The sequence below is a fragment of the Pleurodeles waltl genome, chromosome 1_2, assembly GCF_031143425.1.
Source record: "Pleurodeles waltl isolate 20211129_DDA chromosome 1_2, aPleWal1.hap1.20221129, whole genome shotgun sequence".
Lineage (NCBI taxonomy): Eukaryota > Metazoa > Chordata > Amphibia > Caudata > Salamandridae > Pleurodeles > Pleurodeles waltl.
This window is the reverse complement of record NC_090437.1, coordinates 1,229,672,048-1,229,690,259: the sequence shown is the minus strand read 5'-3', so window position 1 is coordinate 1,229,690,259 and position 18,212 is coordinate 1,229,672,048. Positions and strand designations below refer to the sequence as shown.

Sequence of the window (18,212 nt, the reverse complement as noted above, 5' to 3'; positions counted from 1 at the left end):
TGACTCTTCCTTCTTGTGTTGTTGGAAATTAGGCCTTTCTAAGTGGTTCTCATTTTCTTTTCAAACTTACAACACTACAAAACTATACATTTTCTTCAAACATCACATTAGTGTGGATATGATATAGAATTACATACATGTAACTGCCCGTAATGGACTTCTTTTACTAGTGGGTCCCAGTGACATTATGTACTGCAATAATTAATCTCTATGGTGTATACTGATGGAAAACTCCACATTATGGACAGCTACACAGCCACAAATGTATGTTGTGTATGCTCCCCATTCGCCCCCCATGTGAAATGATGTTGTGGATCACCTGTGTAAAGGGTGAGGAGTTATGAGGGAGCTGCACGCAACATGGTCTTTGTTACTATCTTACTCCTCTGCCTCTCATTTCTATAAAATTATATACCGAGTGTCCTGCCTCCACCTCCCTCAGACCAGCCCATCTTCATCTTCATCTTTATAAAAGAACATTCGGTAATAGTAACACCAATTATTTCAAGCACTTAAATGTTGCAGAAACAACAGTATGAACCACTATATAAAGACAAAATCTTGTATGTTCTATATATGTTGGACAACTAAAACTAGGTTCCTGGAGAGCTTGTCAAATTGCTCGCAGCCACATCATGGAGTGGTACTAGCAGGCTAGATGTTTGAAGTCCTAACCCCCAGCATATCTCATGTTGGTCCAAAAATCAGTTCAATATTGTTGTATATTATTGCAGACCCGGAGGCCATGGACCAGTTCAATGTGGCTTATAATGTCTCCAGCCCAGTGAATTAGGGTTGAGGGCAGACAAATGTAAACTGGAGGGTATTGAAGAAGCTGAAGTTCAGCCTTTCCTCATGTAGACCTATGCTGGCCATCAGTAATCACTTTGACCATGTGCTCTCTTCATAGGTTTTTTTAAAACGTTGACTCTTCCAGTAGATGCGTAGGTGTACTCGACTGGTCTGGAGAACAGTTTGGTAGTTAACAGGCAGCAGGTCGCACCCACATGTTGTACCTAACTTTTTAGGAAGTTACGAATCTTCTAGCTCCGTAGAGCGTACATGTGTGCCCAGTCAACATTTAAAGCAGTGTGTGAGTGGGTGTCTATATTACCAGTATTTTGAGATGTGACTTGAAATTCGCTCTGAAAGAACCAGTTCTGCAGTTCTTGTAGTCAATGTTTAGCATGTACAGGAGGTTGTGAATTATTTGGACCACACAGATTTCTTTGGAGCATTGGAATAGAAGTGTCAGTGTATCTTTGCTCTGTGGTGAGCGGGGATCCATGCATAAAACGTGTATACTTGACTTTGTGGATTCACTGTAAGGGCAGATGATGAGGTGTGCAGGGGGCACAGACATCAAGTGTCCTGGCTACAGAGCATCATCCTGGCATGTGCTATCCTGGCCTTCCGGACTTTCAAAGCTAGGGGGCATTGTCTCCTTAGGACTCTGAGTGCCCAACAAGTGGTAGTGGGAGGTAGCGCATGCGCTCATTTAGAGTGCTTTACAACATTAACCCACGTCACGTCTTTCCAACTTTCCCCGTTCTAGTCTTGTAGTGACACGATATCCATCACCAGTACTCAAAGGGTAAAAACTCTACCCTGAGATTGTAAAGCAATTCTGAACCTGCCACGGTAACTGCATTTTTATCTGTTTCAGGAATTCTTCTTTCATTGCATGGCTGGTAGAGAAGGTCTTGTGGACACAGCTGTGAAAACCAGCCGCTCTGGATATCTTCAGAGGTAATTCCTCATTCCCACCACCCTCCCCGAATTTGTGTGATCTGTTGTGAATTGTGGTTGGCATTAAGCTTCTGAAGGGATCCTTTCCTTTCATAACCTGGCGATTGCTAGTAAACGGAACCTTTCAAGTTCTCTTCGCAGAGGCGGTAATACATGTTAAGGAAGTACCAACAGTGTAGTTAGGACTGGGTTTCTATTTGTAAAGGTGCTTGGTAACTGGTGGGTGAGTTTGCGTGAGTTTAAGGTTATATGCATGGGGAGTCAAGTAACGTGTTTGTGTATACCAGTGAGTGCTGATTGATTCATGGATGCCTGAGTGAGTGCATTTTTGAGTGAGTGAGTGAGCAGCAGAAGTGGAGAGTAGCCTCCCTATCTCCCACAGCCATGACTTTGGACTACCATGTGACCCTGCATTCACTCACGCACTCACTCATTCACTCACTCATTCATCCAGGCAACCAACAGCACTAATTCATCCACCATTTGGCCCAGTTTTGCCTTCATCAATTTAAGAATCCACACAAACACAAAATGACCAATTATTAAATAAATACTATTTTTTTTAACATTTTTGATGTGGTCATGTTTATGTGTGTACATACGTCTGTGTGTCTGTATGCTAGTGGTCATGTCAAAATGTTTATGGGTACGTTTATGAGTGTGTCTGTATATTCTTGTGATGTTGTGTGCCTTTAGCAGTGTATGCCCATGAACAAAATTGCGGTTAATTCCAGTTGCTCCATGGAAATGGTCATTTAAGTATAATGATGCTAATTTGCTTCAGTAGGTTTTCAATTTAATACACTAGCAGAGTCCGATCACCAAAAAGAAGGGCGGTAATCAGGAGAAATAAAGTGCTTTTTGACCAGATGGGCTTATATCAGATACAATATTCAGTCGTTTGCGTTATACTTATATTGGTTTGCTCTCTGGTTGTAAGTATTTTATTACTCGCGGTGTGCAATCCCAGATTCAAAATTGTAATCTCACCACAGCCTCAAATAAATGCGCATTGCAGCTGAAGACAGACGCGATTCTGGTAAAGTGAGTAAGCAGCACTGCTCCCCGAATATTGAACTGTCTGAACCCCGAGGTCCCCCTCACAGGACACTCTCGAGGCCTTTGTCGCGTGAGCAACACTGCTGCCAAGCAGCCTATCTGCTACTTCCGCTTGCAGAGGTGTTTCCGGTGAGGACAAAACTTTCGGTCACGTTTTTAGCAAATCTTTGCAATAGTCGCAGACTGCACGGGGTGAATACCAGGCCGCCTGCAGCTGTTCTTTAGCGGCGTACATCTGACAGTAGGAGTCAAAACGAAATAACCTGCAAAGAGATTTAAAGCAGCGGAACATGCTGAAACCAGTCATGAAATGGAGTGTTTGAAAAATAAGCAGCTTTCAGGCAGCCCTGTCCCTGCAGAATTCCAAATTAAACCGGAACTGTTGTGAGGTTAGATGCCATGATTGGTGTTAAACACATGAAAAACTTAAAAAAAAAAAAAAAAAAGAGCAACGGAAACTGGCATTTCATCCTGTTCCATTTAAATCTTCTAATTAGTTTACATACGTTGTGAAATTGTAAAGAGTTTTTTCTAGCAAAAACATTTATCCAAAGAAAAACCTCTGAAAATCTTTGTTTCTTTTTTAATAATTTATACCATCTTTATGGAAATCGCTGTTGAGCTTCCAAGAATTAAACCACATCCTATAGCCTATCTTAGGGTGTCATGCATAAACTTCTGACAGTTCATGTTTAAACAGGTTTACCTTCTGCCTCCATGCTCGAGGGCACTCGTGGTTCTCAATTCTGGACATTCCATACATTAATAATTGGTTTTAGGTGCGGCTGCTCTGTCGGTTCCATTAACTTAAACCAAGACTACAATTGCCAGACTTCACTGATGTAATAAGTTAAAACCAAGGACTGGAAACGATTTCTCAGCTTGGCACACAATCATGTGGTAATCTTAGTTCGTGGATAAGTAGGAGCATTTGGTGCATCGTGAAAATGAAACAGAATAGTGGGTTGTAAAAAAATTACCTTATTTTAAACTGGTCTACACTTGTTTGACTGAGAAATGAAGCCCCTTTTCAGTCTCCTCCCATCCTTGCATTAATCCTGGCCTCAATTTCATGGCTGTCAGCAGTTTGACTGCTTGTTAAATATCTGCTCAGATTGTGTGTAATAACGGTGTCTATGTATGCCTAATTCGATCTCTGCAACACTGTTCTGGGATCAGTACATGTCCCAAATAAGTCCATTTTGTTTAATGCTGGGGACAGTGGCCACAAGTTTTCCTTGGCTTCAATCAATCAATCAATCAAATAATTTCTTAAGCACACTACTCACCCGTTAGGGTCTCAAAGCGCTGTATATGGGGGGGGGGGGGGGGGCAGTGGGGGTGGCGTTGCCAGTTTCTGCTCAAAAAGCCATGTTTTAAGGTGCTTTCTGAAGATTAGGAGGTCCTGGGTCTTGCGTAGGTTGGTGGGGAGGGAGTTCCAGGTCTTGGCGGCGAGGTGGGAGAAGGATCTTCCGCCGGAGGTGGTGTGTTGGATGCGGGGGACTGTAGAGAGGGCGAGGTCGGGGGAGCGGAGCTGTCGAGTTGGCATGTGGAAGTTTACTCGTTCGTTGAGGTAGGCCGGTCCAGTGTCGTGGAGGGCTTTGTGAGCGTGGACGAGGACTTTGAAGATGATCCTTTTGTTGATGGACAGCCAGTGTAGGGATCTGAGGTGGGTGGATATGTGTTTGTGGCGTGGGAGGTTGAGAATGAGACATGCCGCTGCGTTCTGGATTCGCTGGAGTTTTCTTTGAAGCTTGGCCGTGGTCCCTGCGCTTCAGCTTTTCCTAAAATGTATTCTTATCAACATTTTACATTTTCTGCACAGCCATTGCTGTGGGGTATTTTCAGGTGTCTTGTGAGTTCACGACAATATTGGGACATACTAAAATGTCTCTTGGGTATGGTCATCACTGCTTAGAGTGTTATACGTGTCCTTTCCCTGATGGTAAACAGCCCAGCAGTTTCATATGTAGAGAAGTGATGCAGCTCTCACTTGGAGCACCTTTCAGCTCACTAAAATGCATGGCAGGTCCAGAGAAAGAAACTGTGAATAAAACGCACCTGTAAATAAAAAGATAGCTGCCAAATACTCCAGTGGTGTGGTCCAAATGTGAAAGGTGTTGCAACCAACTGATGGCTGAAGGGTAATGACCCAAAGCCCATTTTTAGGTATTGCTGTAGGCAAAAGCTCTGTCGTGTACAATAAAATGGACTTTGGTTCATTGGGTGGCTTACTTGTCAGTCTCATTCCTTTTTGCTTCTTATGTGATGGCTTTCCTTCCTCTACTTTGGTTTGTACCTCCCCTACAGCGTGGCTACTTTCCCACTGGCAGTTTTCCCACTTTATTTCCCACCACGCAACCCCAGCAACTTTGTTGCTTCAAGCCCCCTTCCTGCTCAGTTTTGTCATTTGCAGACATTGATTGTTCTCTGCCTCACTCCCTGAATTTTTCCTATATTTCTTTTTATGGAATATGGCAGCTTCAATTTGCTTACTGACTATTCTTTTGTCTTTTACTTGTAAATAATGGCAGCGTTATCAGGCGTTGCACCGGAACAGACACGCTTTGCTTTCTGACTCTCCGACATGGAGAGTACAGGCTGGCTCTAATTTGTGGCCAATCACACAGGGTTTTCGCAACATTGGCTACATTGTAGGCCTACAGTTTATACTGATTTGGAGGACTACACCTTTTCCCTATACTGCAAGGGACGGCTCCATAGACTGCTGGATTACTCATTCTTTCGTGCCTTGAAAAAGTCCGTGTGGACGAAACAGGTGTTGGCTGTTTCTTTGCCATGTTATGCCTTTCCTAACATGTGGACGTGATTATCATTGAGCAGATATTGGAATTTTTCCAATACAAAGGATTAAAGCAATTCCTGCGACTCTACGTATCCCGGACTGAATATTTTGGAGTGCCCTAGTTGCCTTTTTCTCTTGCATTCTTTTGTCTATAATGTACTTTTGGGCACTTTTTATTTAACGCTCCAAGGTGGACACCCCCAATTTTGGAACAGTAAATTAAAAGTAGAAACATGAATGCATACCTGGATGCATGCTGGATTTTTTGTTGCTGCTGTTCAGCTTCAGTAACAAGCATTGCCAAAGCCAAAACGTTGGACGGTGCCTTTCAAAGTCTAAGCCTTTTGGCTTCGCCAGTGCTTGTTGTGATTTGTGTGGACCTGAGCTGCCTCCAGCCAGCCCTAATCAATAAAAATATTGATTTGAACATTTACGACTTAGTGGGCAGGTAGGAGAAATAATTTGGGAAATTCTGTGCTTCACAAAGGACCTTTTGATTTGTGGATTGGGTCAGGTTAAAAACAAACAAGTTGTGTATCTTTTTGCTAGAAGAGGTAATGGATCTCGTGCTACTAAAAGAGGTTAACAAATGGGCCACTAAACTGGTCTGCCAGTCTTTTTCTTCACCACCTTGTAAAAGTACCAGGCACCTGTAGAACCTATGCAGATGTGCGAAGGGATAACCTCTGTCCCCTATGCATTTCTTAATCACAAATTATGAAGTGTAGCTGACCGTGACCTTGTATCTATTGTTGTGACGACTCTTGTACCTACTCTCTTTGGTCAGAAGAAACAAACTTTTGTGGTATTGTTAGAATTGCCATCATGGCACATCTGAAATGCTGATGCGCAAGATTGCTCACTGAGGATGGCTGCTTGCAATCACGTTATACAATGAGTGAAGTGAAATGCAGTGATAACGCATGTGTGACTCAAATGTGACTTTTGATACTTGATTAAGGGCAGCGCACAGGTTCTACAAGTGAATGCTGACTTAATGTGCATCTTCTGACAAGGAACTGTGTTGGATGCAGACCTGTCTTAATAAGGGCACGAAAGGAATGTATTTCTTGTTGTGATACCTTCAAGGATGTTAACCTGTTCCATTGTGTATCCATGGACGTCTCACTGTGAGCAATGGACCAGACTGTGTGATTTATGTGGCTAATATACTCTTGCTAATCTGTTGATATCAGGCGCTATGTTTATGGTGTTTCATTCTAAAGCGAAACCTTGTTGTTGTCCATCAGGTGCATCATAAAACACTTGGAAGGGTTGGTGGTACAGTACGACCTGACAGTACGCGACAGTGACGGAAGTGTGGTTCAGTTCCTTTATGGTGAAGATGGCTTGGACATCCCAAAGACGCAGTTTCTGCAGCCCAAACAGTTTCCTTTCATCGCTGAAAACTACGAGGTAAAGCCTAGCCAGACATGCAAGTTCTTTGAGAGAGCGAGGCCGTAGACAAACATGAGCCAAGAGCGGAGGCGGCCCCAGAGCCCGAGCATAATCCAGTCTTGTGGCGGGAGATAGACAATGTGGGTTTGTGATTATTTTCAGCAGCACATTTCAAAGAAATCCCTTTAAGAATGAATGAAAAGGGTTCCTGTTACCGCACGTGCGGTGTACTTTAGTTGTCTACAGCGAAGATCTCTATTACTCCTGCCATCAGAGCTCTTATCTTTTCGATTTGCTTGTAATCTGCAGTTAATGTCTTCTAAGAGTGAGTTTTGAACCAGTAATGCATATGATTAGTTAGATACTACCGTATGAAGTTGACAAATTACTTATCATTTCTAGTACTAGTTTATTCTTGTAGCTCACAGGTACATATCTATGCATGACACATTATAAGAGGCAGATTGAGAGGTGTCAAACAGTCATTTACCAAGTTATATTTTGAAGACATACTTACCCTCTCAGAATTCATGTGTTCGAGGTTCAGTTCGATGTCATATGTCAATAAACAACAGATTCGAATCTGTCACAGTAAGTAAATAATTCAGTGCCAGTAAATATGCCATCCTTCTTCGGGTGCCATCTCATATGCCAGCAATGTTAATGATTGTTACAAACTGCTTATAGACACGAAAACACCATTACCATGTTAGCGCAGATAAAATCTCTTTGAATCTTTCTTGTGCTCATCATTTGTTTGACAACATTTGCATTGTTTTTGTGGTAATTGTAGCCATCTTGTTTCCCAGAATTTAGAGGAACAGACTTCGTATAATGTATGTGAGGTGGATGTTGCCATTTATGTTAGGACCCTTTGTAGTGTTTTCACGTGTGGCACTGTCATCATTTGGGCTGCGTTTTTAAACATTCATGTGGGAAGTTGTACTATTGTGTATTCCAGGGTTCGTACCACGTTCTAGGACAAGCCATCATTTATTATGAGTAAGAGCGGAAGAGGGCCTTTGTCCATCATTTATGTAAGCTGGTAATAAACCACATGATAAAAGCAGTGTTTATTTACATATCTTTTACTATGGTTTGTAACACGCTAATATTGTCACCTAATGGGCACTTCTGACATAGCACATGCTAGAGTCTATTCTGACCTTCAAGTAGTTAGGTAGGCATTAAGCCCTTTGAGCTACAAAGCAGTATTGCTAAAGGTTTATTCTTACTCTGTTCATAGGGCACAACTTTTTTCTGAATTGGTTCTGACCCAAGCTGGTTGTATGCGCTGAGCGTGATGGTCTTTCAGACTGGCAAGTAATGCTCCTTGTGGGAGAGAGAAGCTGAGAGCATGTAGAGTTGTCTGCACGGACTCCCTCTGTTGCTGCCAAAATCTATGAGGCACGTGTAGATGGAATTGGGGGTGACTGAAAAGTTTCAACACTCCGTCTATCATTTTATTTTGATTTTGCTATGTGCGCCCTAAGTGGCAAGGGTATGCCCAAACGTGGGTCCCTTGCTCTCTGAGCAAGTGGATTCAAGCTAGCCTGGCTGATGAGGGGTGATACCCTGAAATCGGTCCCAGGATGCTTGTTTCCAGTCCAGGGAGGACCTGGCTTGTCAGTTCTGGCTGGACTGTTTCCATGGGTAGCAGGGTCAAGACTGATTTGCATATGGCTGGGTCCAAACTGGGGTAATGTGACATGCAAAATAACGATGGATTAAACCCAGACCTGTTGAATGTTTGAAAGGTTTCAACACTTCGGGTATCATTTTTTGCATGGTTTTGCTAGATAAAATGAAGACCTACAGATTCCTGGCTCTTTTTATATTTACCCTTCACGTTCCTGGGTTTGCAAGACTGGCATTCTCCAACTTCCAGCCACCCAGTTTGCAGAATGGCAGGAAAGAGTTGTGGTCAGAACCCTCAAAAGAGGAAAATAGCACGTTTCCAGCTCATATTACAAAGCATAATGAAGTCCTTACTCCTTTCTATAAACCTTCATCCACAGTTCGCAGTCCAAGCCATCGTCTTATCAAAAGTAGACGTAAGCCATTGCTTAACTAATCACCAACTAAAGAAAGTTTAAGCACTTCTCTTACCACGAAAGAAATGCATTGACTCCCTCTCAGAATCCACATCAAAGTTTGCTGTGTGATCTATAATATCCTCCAATTGAGTAAAGCCTGACTACCTCACCTCTAAAGGCAACAGTTCTGGTGGGTGCACATACTACTAGGAAAACATCCCCAGCCAGGTTTGAAATCCAAAAGACTGGTAAAAACACATAAGTAAATCGGCTTTCTCTGTATCTGTACCAACACTCTAGAAAATCCCCCAACCCATTGCACTTTAGACTTGTTGCTTCGTTGTTGTAATGCATCTATTCTCTAAAGACTGACCGCTTTACGATTTTCCTCATTTTTTTTTTTCATGAATCTTTTTATTGTTACGTTTTCGACATTAACAGAACATTACATTACATTCATGTTGTTCCTAATATCACATCAACAAATTGGTCACACAACTCATGTGTCTCGTGCGTCTCTTCTAACAGTATAATAAACAGTGACTGGAGTGAGGAACAATAACGTTGGCTACTAAAGTATGCGAACTCCATATTGTATCCAGTTGTGCCTGTGGGGGCCTCAGTAGTGGTAACTGATACATTGATTGATTGTCTGCTTGGGTTCAGGAGCATATATTGGAATATCTAGTAACTATGTTCGATGGCATCTGTCGCTGTAGATACACATGTTGTGCATAGCCCGCCATCTGGTGTTGGGTCGGAGTGTTACAAGTTGTTTTTCTTCGAAGAAGTCTTTCGAGTCACGGGACCGAGTGACTCCTCCTTTTGTCTCCATTGCGCATGGGCGTCGACTCCATCTTCGATTGTTTTCTTTCCGCCATCGGGTTCGGACGTGTTCCTGTCGCTCCGAGTTTCGGAACGGAAAGTTAGCTAACTATCGGAAGATTACGTCGGTATTGTTGCGTTCGGGATCGGCTTAGATAGAATCGACACCGCATCGAAGTTTGAAGAGCTCCGGTGCCCTTCGGGGTAGCTTTCGATCCCCCGTCGGGGCCTGGTCGGCCCGACCGCGTGTCAGACAATGCAGATGGAACGGACCCCGTTTAGTTTCTGTCCCAAATGCCACAACAAATATCCGTATTCAGACCAACATTTGGTCTGTAACCTGTGCCTGTCGCCTGAGCACAGTGAAGAGACTTGCGAGGCCTGTCGTGCGTTCCGGTCCCGAAAGACACTCCGTGACCGTCGAGCCAGAAGACTTCAGATGGCGTCCACGCCAACAGCACACCGAGAGTTCGAGGAACAAGAGGAGGAAGAAGCCTTCTCGATCCACGAATCGGACTCCGACGATCAAAGAACTGTGAGTAAGACGTCGAAGGCAACACACAAGAAAAGTGACAAGGGCCAGGGGACGCCACTGCCACCAGGCCATGGCTCGACCCATAAATTCGGTGACTGACCGTCGGCACCGAAAAAGGCCGAAACAGTGGCGAGATCGTCCGACTCCGGTCGAGACACCGGCACGCAGCCTGCTCGGGACCGAGACAGTGCTGCTGAAAAGGATCGACGCCGAGATAGAGGTGCCGAAAAGGCTCGACGCCGAGACAGTGGCACCGAGGAAGATCGACGCCGAGAGGTTTCGACTCCAAAAAAGAAAAAAGTCACCTCGGAGCCGAAAAAGAGTACAAACAGGGTTTTGGTGCCAAAACGAGCCGCAACCGACCCAGTTACCGGTTCCTATTCAGAGGAGCAATCACTGTCCTCTCAGATGCGAAAGCATAGATTTGAGGAAGAGTTGCAATCCACCGAAGTGGACCATACGCAGAAAAGTATTTTCATACAGGAAGGAACAGGGAAAATAAGCACCCTTCCCCCAATTAGGAGAAAAAGGAGACTGGAGTTTCAAACAGAACAAGCACCACAAACAAAAATGGTGAAAAAGGTAACTCCGCCACCCTCTCCTCCACCTGTAACTAACGTTTCACCAGCACAAACTCCATCACATTCCCCGGCTCACACCACCGCGAGCCAAGGTGACCAGGACCAAGACGCTTGGGACTTATACGACGCCCCAGTGTCGGACAACAGTCCAGAGGCGTATCCCACAAAGCCCTCACCACCAGAAGACAGCACGGCTTATTCACAAGTGGTGGCTAGAGCGGCAGAGTTCCACAACGTAAACCTCCACTCAGAACCAGTCGAGGATGACTTCTTATTCAGCACCCTCTCCTCCACCCACAGCTCCTACCAAAGCTTGCCTATGCTCCCAGGAATGCTTCGGCACGCAAAGGAAATCTTCAAGGAGCCGGTCAAGAGTAGGGCAATAACACCAAGGGTGGAAAAGAAATATAAAGCGCCTCCCACAGACCCTGTTTTCATCACCACACAGCTGCCACCAGATTCCGTCGTAGTAGGAGCAGCTCGCAAGAGAGCCAACTCCCACACATCTGGGGATGCACCACCCCCAGATAAAGAGAGCCGCAAGTTCGATGCAGCCGGAAAGAGAGTCGCAGTACAGGCTGCAAACCAGTGGTGCATCGCTAACTCCCAAGCACTACTTGCGCGCTATGACAGAGCCCATTGGGACGAGATGCAACACCTCATTGAGCATCTACCCAAGGAACTGCAAAAGAGGGCGAAGCAGGTGGTTGAGGAAGGACAGAACATATCTAATAATCAGATACGCTCCTCTATGGACGCAGCGGACACAGCTGCGAGAACAATTAACACATCTGTGACTATAAGAAGGCACGCATGGCTACGAACGTCTGGTTTTAAACCAGAGATACAGCAGGCAGTGCTCAATATGCCATTCAATGAAAAACAACTGTTCGGACCAGAGGTGGACACGGCAATTGAGAAACTGAAAAAGGACACTGACACTGCTAAAGCCATGGGCGCACTCTACTCCCCGCAGAGCAGAGGCACTTACAGCACCTTCCGCAAGACAACCTTTAGAGGGGGGTTTCGGGGTCAGGCCACACAAGCCAGCACCTCACAGACAACACCGTCCAGCTACCAGGGACAGTACCAGAGGGGAGGCTTTCGGGGCCAATACAGAGGACAATTCCCTAGGAATAGGGGAAAATTTCAAAGCCCCAAAAACCCCTACAACCAAGCAGTGACTCACATGTCACTCATCCCCTCCACACAACACCAGTGGGGAGAAGAATAGGTCAGTATTACCAAGCATGGTAGGAAATAACTACAGACACTTGGGTCTTAGCAATTATCCAACATGGTTATTGCATAGAATTTCTACAAATCCCTCCAAACATACCACCAAAAGCACAGAATTTATCAAAACAACATTCAGACCTTCTGGAAACAGAAGTTCAAGCATTATTGCAAAAGAACGCAATAGAACTAGTACCAGAAACACAAATAAACACAGGAGTTTATTCACTGTACTTCCTAATACCAAAAAAGGACAAAACACTGAGACCAATCCTAGACCTCAGAACACTAAACACCCACATCAAATCAGAACACTTTCACATGGTCACGCTACAAGAGGTGTTACCATTGCTAAAGCAACAGGACTACATGACAACCTTAGATCTCAAAGACGTGTATTTCCACATACCAATACATCAGTCGCACAGGAAATACCTCAGGTTTGTATTCAAAGGAATACATTACCAATTCAAAGTATTGCCGTTTGGTTTAACAACCGCGCCAAGAGTCTTTACAAAATGTCTAGCAGTAGTGGCTGCACACATCAGAAGGCAGCAAATACACGTATTCCCGTATCTAGACGACTGGCTAATCAAGACCAACTCACTGACAAGGTGCTCACACCACACAAATCAGGTCATACAAAACCTCTACAAACTCGGTTTCACCATCAACTATGCAAAATCACACATTCTGCCGTGCAAAGTACAACAATACCTAGGAGCCATAATAGACACAACAAAAGGATTAGCCACTCCAAGTCCACAGAGAATTCAAAATTTCAACAAGATCATACAACGCATGTACCCAACACAGAGAATACAAGCAAAAATGATATTACAACTCCTAGGCATGATGTCCTCATGCATAGCCATTGTCCCGAACGCAAGACTGCACATGAGGCCCTTACAACAGTGCCTAGCATCGCAATGGTCACAAGCACAGGGTCACCTTCTAGATCTGGTGTTGATAGACCGCCAAACATACCTCTCGCTTCTATGGTGGAACAGTATAAATTTAAACAAAGGGCGGCCTTTCCAAGACCCAGTGCCACAATACGTAATAACGACAGATGCTTCCATGACGGGGTGGGGAGCACACCTCGATCAACACAGCATACAAGGACAATGGGACGTACATCAAACAAAACTGCACATAAATCACCTGGAACTGCTAGCAGTTTTTCAAGCACTAAAAGTATTCCAACCAATCATAACTCACAAGTACATTCTTGTCAAAACAGACAACATGACAACAATGTATTATCTAAACAAACAGGGGGGGACACACTCACCGCAGCTGAGCCTTCTAGCACAAAAGATATGGCGCTGGGCAATTCACAACCACGTTCGCCTAATAGCACAGTTTATTCCAGGGATCCAGAATCAACTTGCAGACAATCTCTCTCGAGATCACCAACAGGTCCACGAATGGGAAATTCACCCCCAAATTCTAAACACTTACTTCAAACTTTGGGGAACACCTCAAATAGACTTATTTGCAACAAAGGAGAATGCAAAATGCCAAAACTTCGCATCCAGATACCCACACAGGCAGTCTCAAGGCAATGCCCTATGGATGAACTGGTCAGGGATATTTGCGTACGCTTTTCCCCCTCTCCCTCTCCTTCCATATCCAGTAAACAAATTGAGTCAAAACAAACTCATACTGATAGCACCAACATGGGCAAGGCAACCTTGGTACGCAACACTGCTAGACCTATCAGTAGTACCCCACGTCAAGTTGCCCAACAGGCCAGATCTGTTAACACAACACAAACAACAGATCAGGCATCCAAACCCAGCATCGCTGAATCTAGCAATCTGGCTCCTGAAATCCTAGAATTCGGACACTTGCACCTCACACAAGAATGTATGGAAGTCATAAAGCAAGCTAGAAGACCATCCACTAGACACTGCTATGCAAGCAAATGGAAAAGGTTTGTTTGCTACTGCCATCAGAATCAAATTCAACCATTACACGCATCTCCAAAGGATGTAGTGGGCTACTTACTACACTTACAAAAATCAAACCTGGCCTTCTCTTCCATTAAAATACACCTCGCAGCAATATCTGCATACCTGCAGATTACCCATTCAACTTCACTATTTAGGATACCTGTCATTAAAGCGTTTATGGAAGGCCTCAAAAGAATTATACCACCAAGGACACCACCCGTTCCTTCATGGAACCTCAACATCGTCTTAACAAGACTCATGGGTCCACCCTTTGAACCTATGCATTCTTGCGAAATACAATTCCTAACCTGGAAAGTTGCATTTCTCATCGCCATCACATCTCTAAGAAGAGTAAGTGAAATTCAGGCGTTTACAATCCAAGAACCTTTTATCCAACTACACAAAAATAAGGTAGTCCTAAGGACTAATCCTAAATTTTTACCGAAGGTTATTTCACCATTCCACCTAAATCAAACGGTAGAACTACCAGTATTCTTCCCACAGTCAGATTCCGTAGCTGAGAGGGCACTACATACATTAGATGTCAAAAGAGCATTAATGTACTACATTGACAGAACAAAGAACATCAGAAAAACTAAACAGCTATTTATTGCATTCCAAAAACCTCATGCAGGAAACCCAATATCAAAACAAGGTATAGCCAGATGGATAGTTAAGGGCATCCAAATCTGCTACCTTAAAGCAAAACAACAGCTGCCCATTACACCAAAGGCACACTCAACCAGAAAGAAAGGTGCCACCATGGCCTTTCTAGGAAATATTCCAATGCACGAAATATGTAAGGCAGCCACATAGTCTACGCCTCACACGTTCACCAAGCACTACTGTGTAGACGTGCTATCCGAACAACAAGCCACAGTAGGTCAAGCCGTGTTAAGAACCTTATTTCAAACTACTTCCACTCCTACAGGCTGAGCCACCGCTTTTGGGGAGATAACTGCTTACTAGTCTATGCACAACATGTGTATCTACAGCGACAGATGCCATCGAACTGAAAATGTCACTTACCCAGTGTACATCTGTTCGTGGCATCAGTCGCTGAAGATTCACATGTGCCCACCCGCCTCCCCGGGAGCCTGTAGCAGTTCGGAAGTTAGCTTAAGCTTTGTACATTTGTAAATATATTATTTAAACCTTAAATTGGTACATACTTAGTCACTCCATTGCATGGGCACTATTACTACAACACAACTCCTACCTCACCCTCTGCGGGGAAAACAATCGAAGATGGAGTCGACGCCCATGCGCAATGGAGACAAAAGGAGGAGTCACTCGGTCCCGTGACTCAAAAGACTTCTTCGAAGAAAAACAACTTGTAACACTCCGACCCAACACCAGATGGCGGGCTATGCACAACATGTGAATCTTCAGCGACTGATGCCACGAACAGATGTACACTGGGTAAGTGACATTTTCATTCTCTGCTAAGTGGTAGTTAGCGTTGCTATGGATTTGTTTATAAATGTGGATTCTAAGGCAATGAGAAGCAAAACAATTAAATACAATAACGAGGTAATACAATTGAACGTGGAGCCCAAAACAATCGTCTCAATACCCCCGTAAGCAAGGAGCTCCCCGGTATAATTACATAAATGATTATACGTGCAAAAATTAGCTTGTGTCTAAATATAGATTGCCACCGGTAAATTGTCCCAGATCCATGTATAGAAGTGTAGTAGATAAATAAATTACCAATGACACTCTCAACATGCTAAAAAAATCTATTCCTGCTGTGTTGCTGTAAGTGGTTGGGTTGTTATATTGGAGTCAGTATCTGCCTCCGAATCACGCAAAGATGGCAACATCATTTCCCAGCTAACAGATAGGGGATATTTACGCAGGCCTATTGTATCCTCGTGCCTCAGCGCCACCCCTTCAGCCTCCGCTCATGTCAGAAAGGAGTGCTTCCAGTCTAACACAGATGGTGACTCAGCAGGTTTCCATCTCCGGGGTATCAATCGTTTGGCTGTTAAAAGCCCAAGGTCTAGAAATCTTGTGGTAGCCTTGCCGTTCTTGCTTCTAGGAAATAGGCCTACTATACAGGTTTCCCATTTGTGGGGCAGCGGACGCGACTTGTATGTTGACAGACATGCCGTGATAGTGCTCCAGTGGATATGTAAGGAGGGGGAGGACCACAGCATGTGGAGAAGATCCACATTTATTTGCTTACAGCGGGGGCAGGCCGCATCAGTACGGTTAAAATATCTATTAATGCGGGCCGGAGTAAGGTATGCTCTGTGGATATTATAAAATTGGATGAGGCGGAATCTAGAGTTGCGGGGGATAGTTGTATGGCTGGACAGGGTTGATTTCCACTGCGGGTATGTAAAGGGAACTTAACGATTATCCTCTTGAAACTAGATCTCATCCATCTTGGATCCCCCCTTATTGTGATACTGTTATTTTTCTTCAAATGTGTTTATTTTTCCTGAGTTCTTGTTGTGCAGTGCACCGGCACATTCCTCTATCCTCGCATATTGGATATATATCATGGTGCAGTGCACAGTACTCGGAGGCCTTTGGTGCTAGGTTTGCACTTAATAGCTACTCCTAATAAAACACATGTATAAAACAGACCTGGAAACTAACTGGGGAGATGGCTAGCGACACCTAGCGGCTAACCTTCCCAGCCGGGTCTCTGGGCGCAGCCTCTTCTCGGAAGAGGAGAAGGTATTGCTTATCTTGTCCTATTGCTTTTTTGTGTAGCATCTTTATTGAGTGTAAAAATGACGTGGACAGTTTTACCCAACCCCCCGCCACCCACCATATTTTTATGAAGGGTCTAAGAAAGGAATTTTTATATATAAGAGGGAGAGTGTTTCCTGGTAATAAGAAACAGTAAGACAAAGGTGATCCTGCTGCTGCACAGATCTACCACACTTATTGCTGCTGATTGTTCACCTGCAAACCGGTACAAAATAAAAAAAAAGCTACAAGGTGAGCAGGTCAGAAGATTTTTGCGACTCTGACAGTGGTAAATGCCCTCAAATCATAGGTATGTGGTTAGGATTCGTATGTTTCTGACTTGCAGGGGGGTGATTGGGAAGCTTGGGAAGTGCCCCGTGTGTGAAGTGGGGACTTTACCGACAGGTAAGAGATAGAATACCCACCATTTAGTTATGGCACCTAAGAGTGCCATAAAGATATCTTTTTGGGATCCCTAGGAATGGCTGAAAGAAACCAGCACTAATGGTCTAAACTCTGACGTATGATAAGACCAGTTTCTGGATCAAAACTCTGTCTCAATATTTCCCATTCATTTCTTTAATATTTTACCAAGCAGGTGTTAATCCAGGTATCGATCCAAAAGGGACTTGGTCCCAAAGCAGTTCCAAATACTGTATGTTCCTTTTCAAAGTCCCAGAAGCGGATCAGTGTTCTTTTGCTATTTATGTGATGTGCTGAGTTATAGGCATGCAGCATTCAGGCAATACGGTTATTGTCACCAGTCTGCCAAATCTAGCTTAGCCGCATGCCAGCATCCCTCATCTGTTTCAAATCTTTGTGCCACATTTTTAGTAAACGTAGAAAGCAAACATAGAATTAAGCCTTATTCCTGAGGTCTCAGCGTTTTAATTGTTGTTAACACCCTCTGCAGAAAGCGTTACCTGCTATTAATTGATTTTCTTGCAGTTATAGCCCAGTCCGTGGGCGAAAGAACATAATGAGGGTAGGGCAGATAGCCAATGCTAGACAGTGGTTATATGATGCTGTGTTGAGATCAATAATGTCATCCTACAGCAATATCATAGCCGCTACACCAACCTAACCGCTATAGCACAGGGTCAGTATATAATTGCTATTTCTTACCTTCACCTCAACTTACCTGTACCTACCCTCTAATGTAATAGATGCAATATTATTGTGATGTTATATAGTTCGGGTGTACCTCAACAGCATGCTGGAAATAGGGCTATTGGCACTTAAACACCCTAATGTGCCAAACAGCCCCTGACTGCTATAGCTCCTTACTTCACACGCTCCCTGAGCTTAGAATGTGGGCAACAA

General features: G+C 44.1%; 1 protein-coding gene across 1 annotated transcript in view; it reads left to right on the top strand.

The window, feature by feature from the left end:
- POLR1A (RNA polymerase I subunit A) overlaps nucleotides 1-18,212 on the top strand; it is a 361,957-nt gene that overhangs the window by 229,538 nt on the left and 114,207 nt on the right. Inside the window, exons 21-22 of the mRNA XM_069204279.1 lie at nucleotides 1,667-1,749; nucleotides 6,865-7,030. Of these exons, the coding sequence (XP_069060380.1) occupies nucleotides 1,667-1,749; nucleotides 6,865-7,030 (249 nt within the window). The remainder of the gene's footprint in view (nucleotides 1-1,666; nucleotides 1,750-6,864; nucleotides 7,031-18,212) is intronic.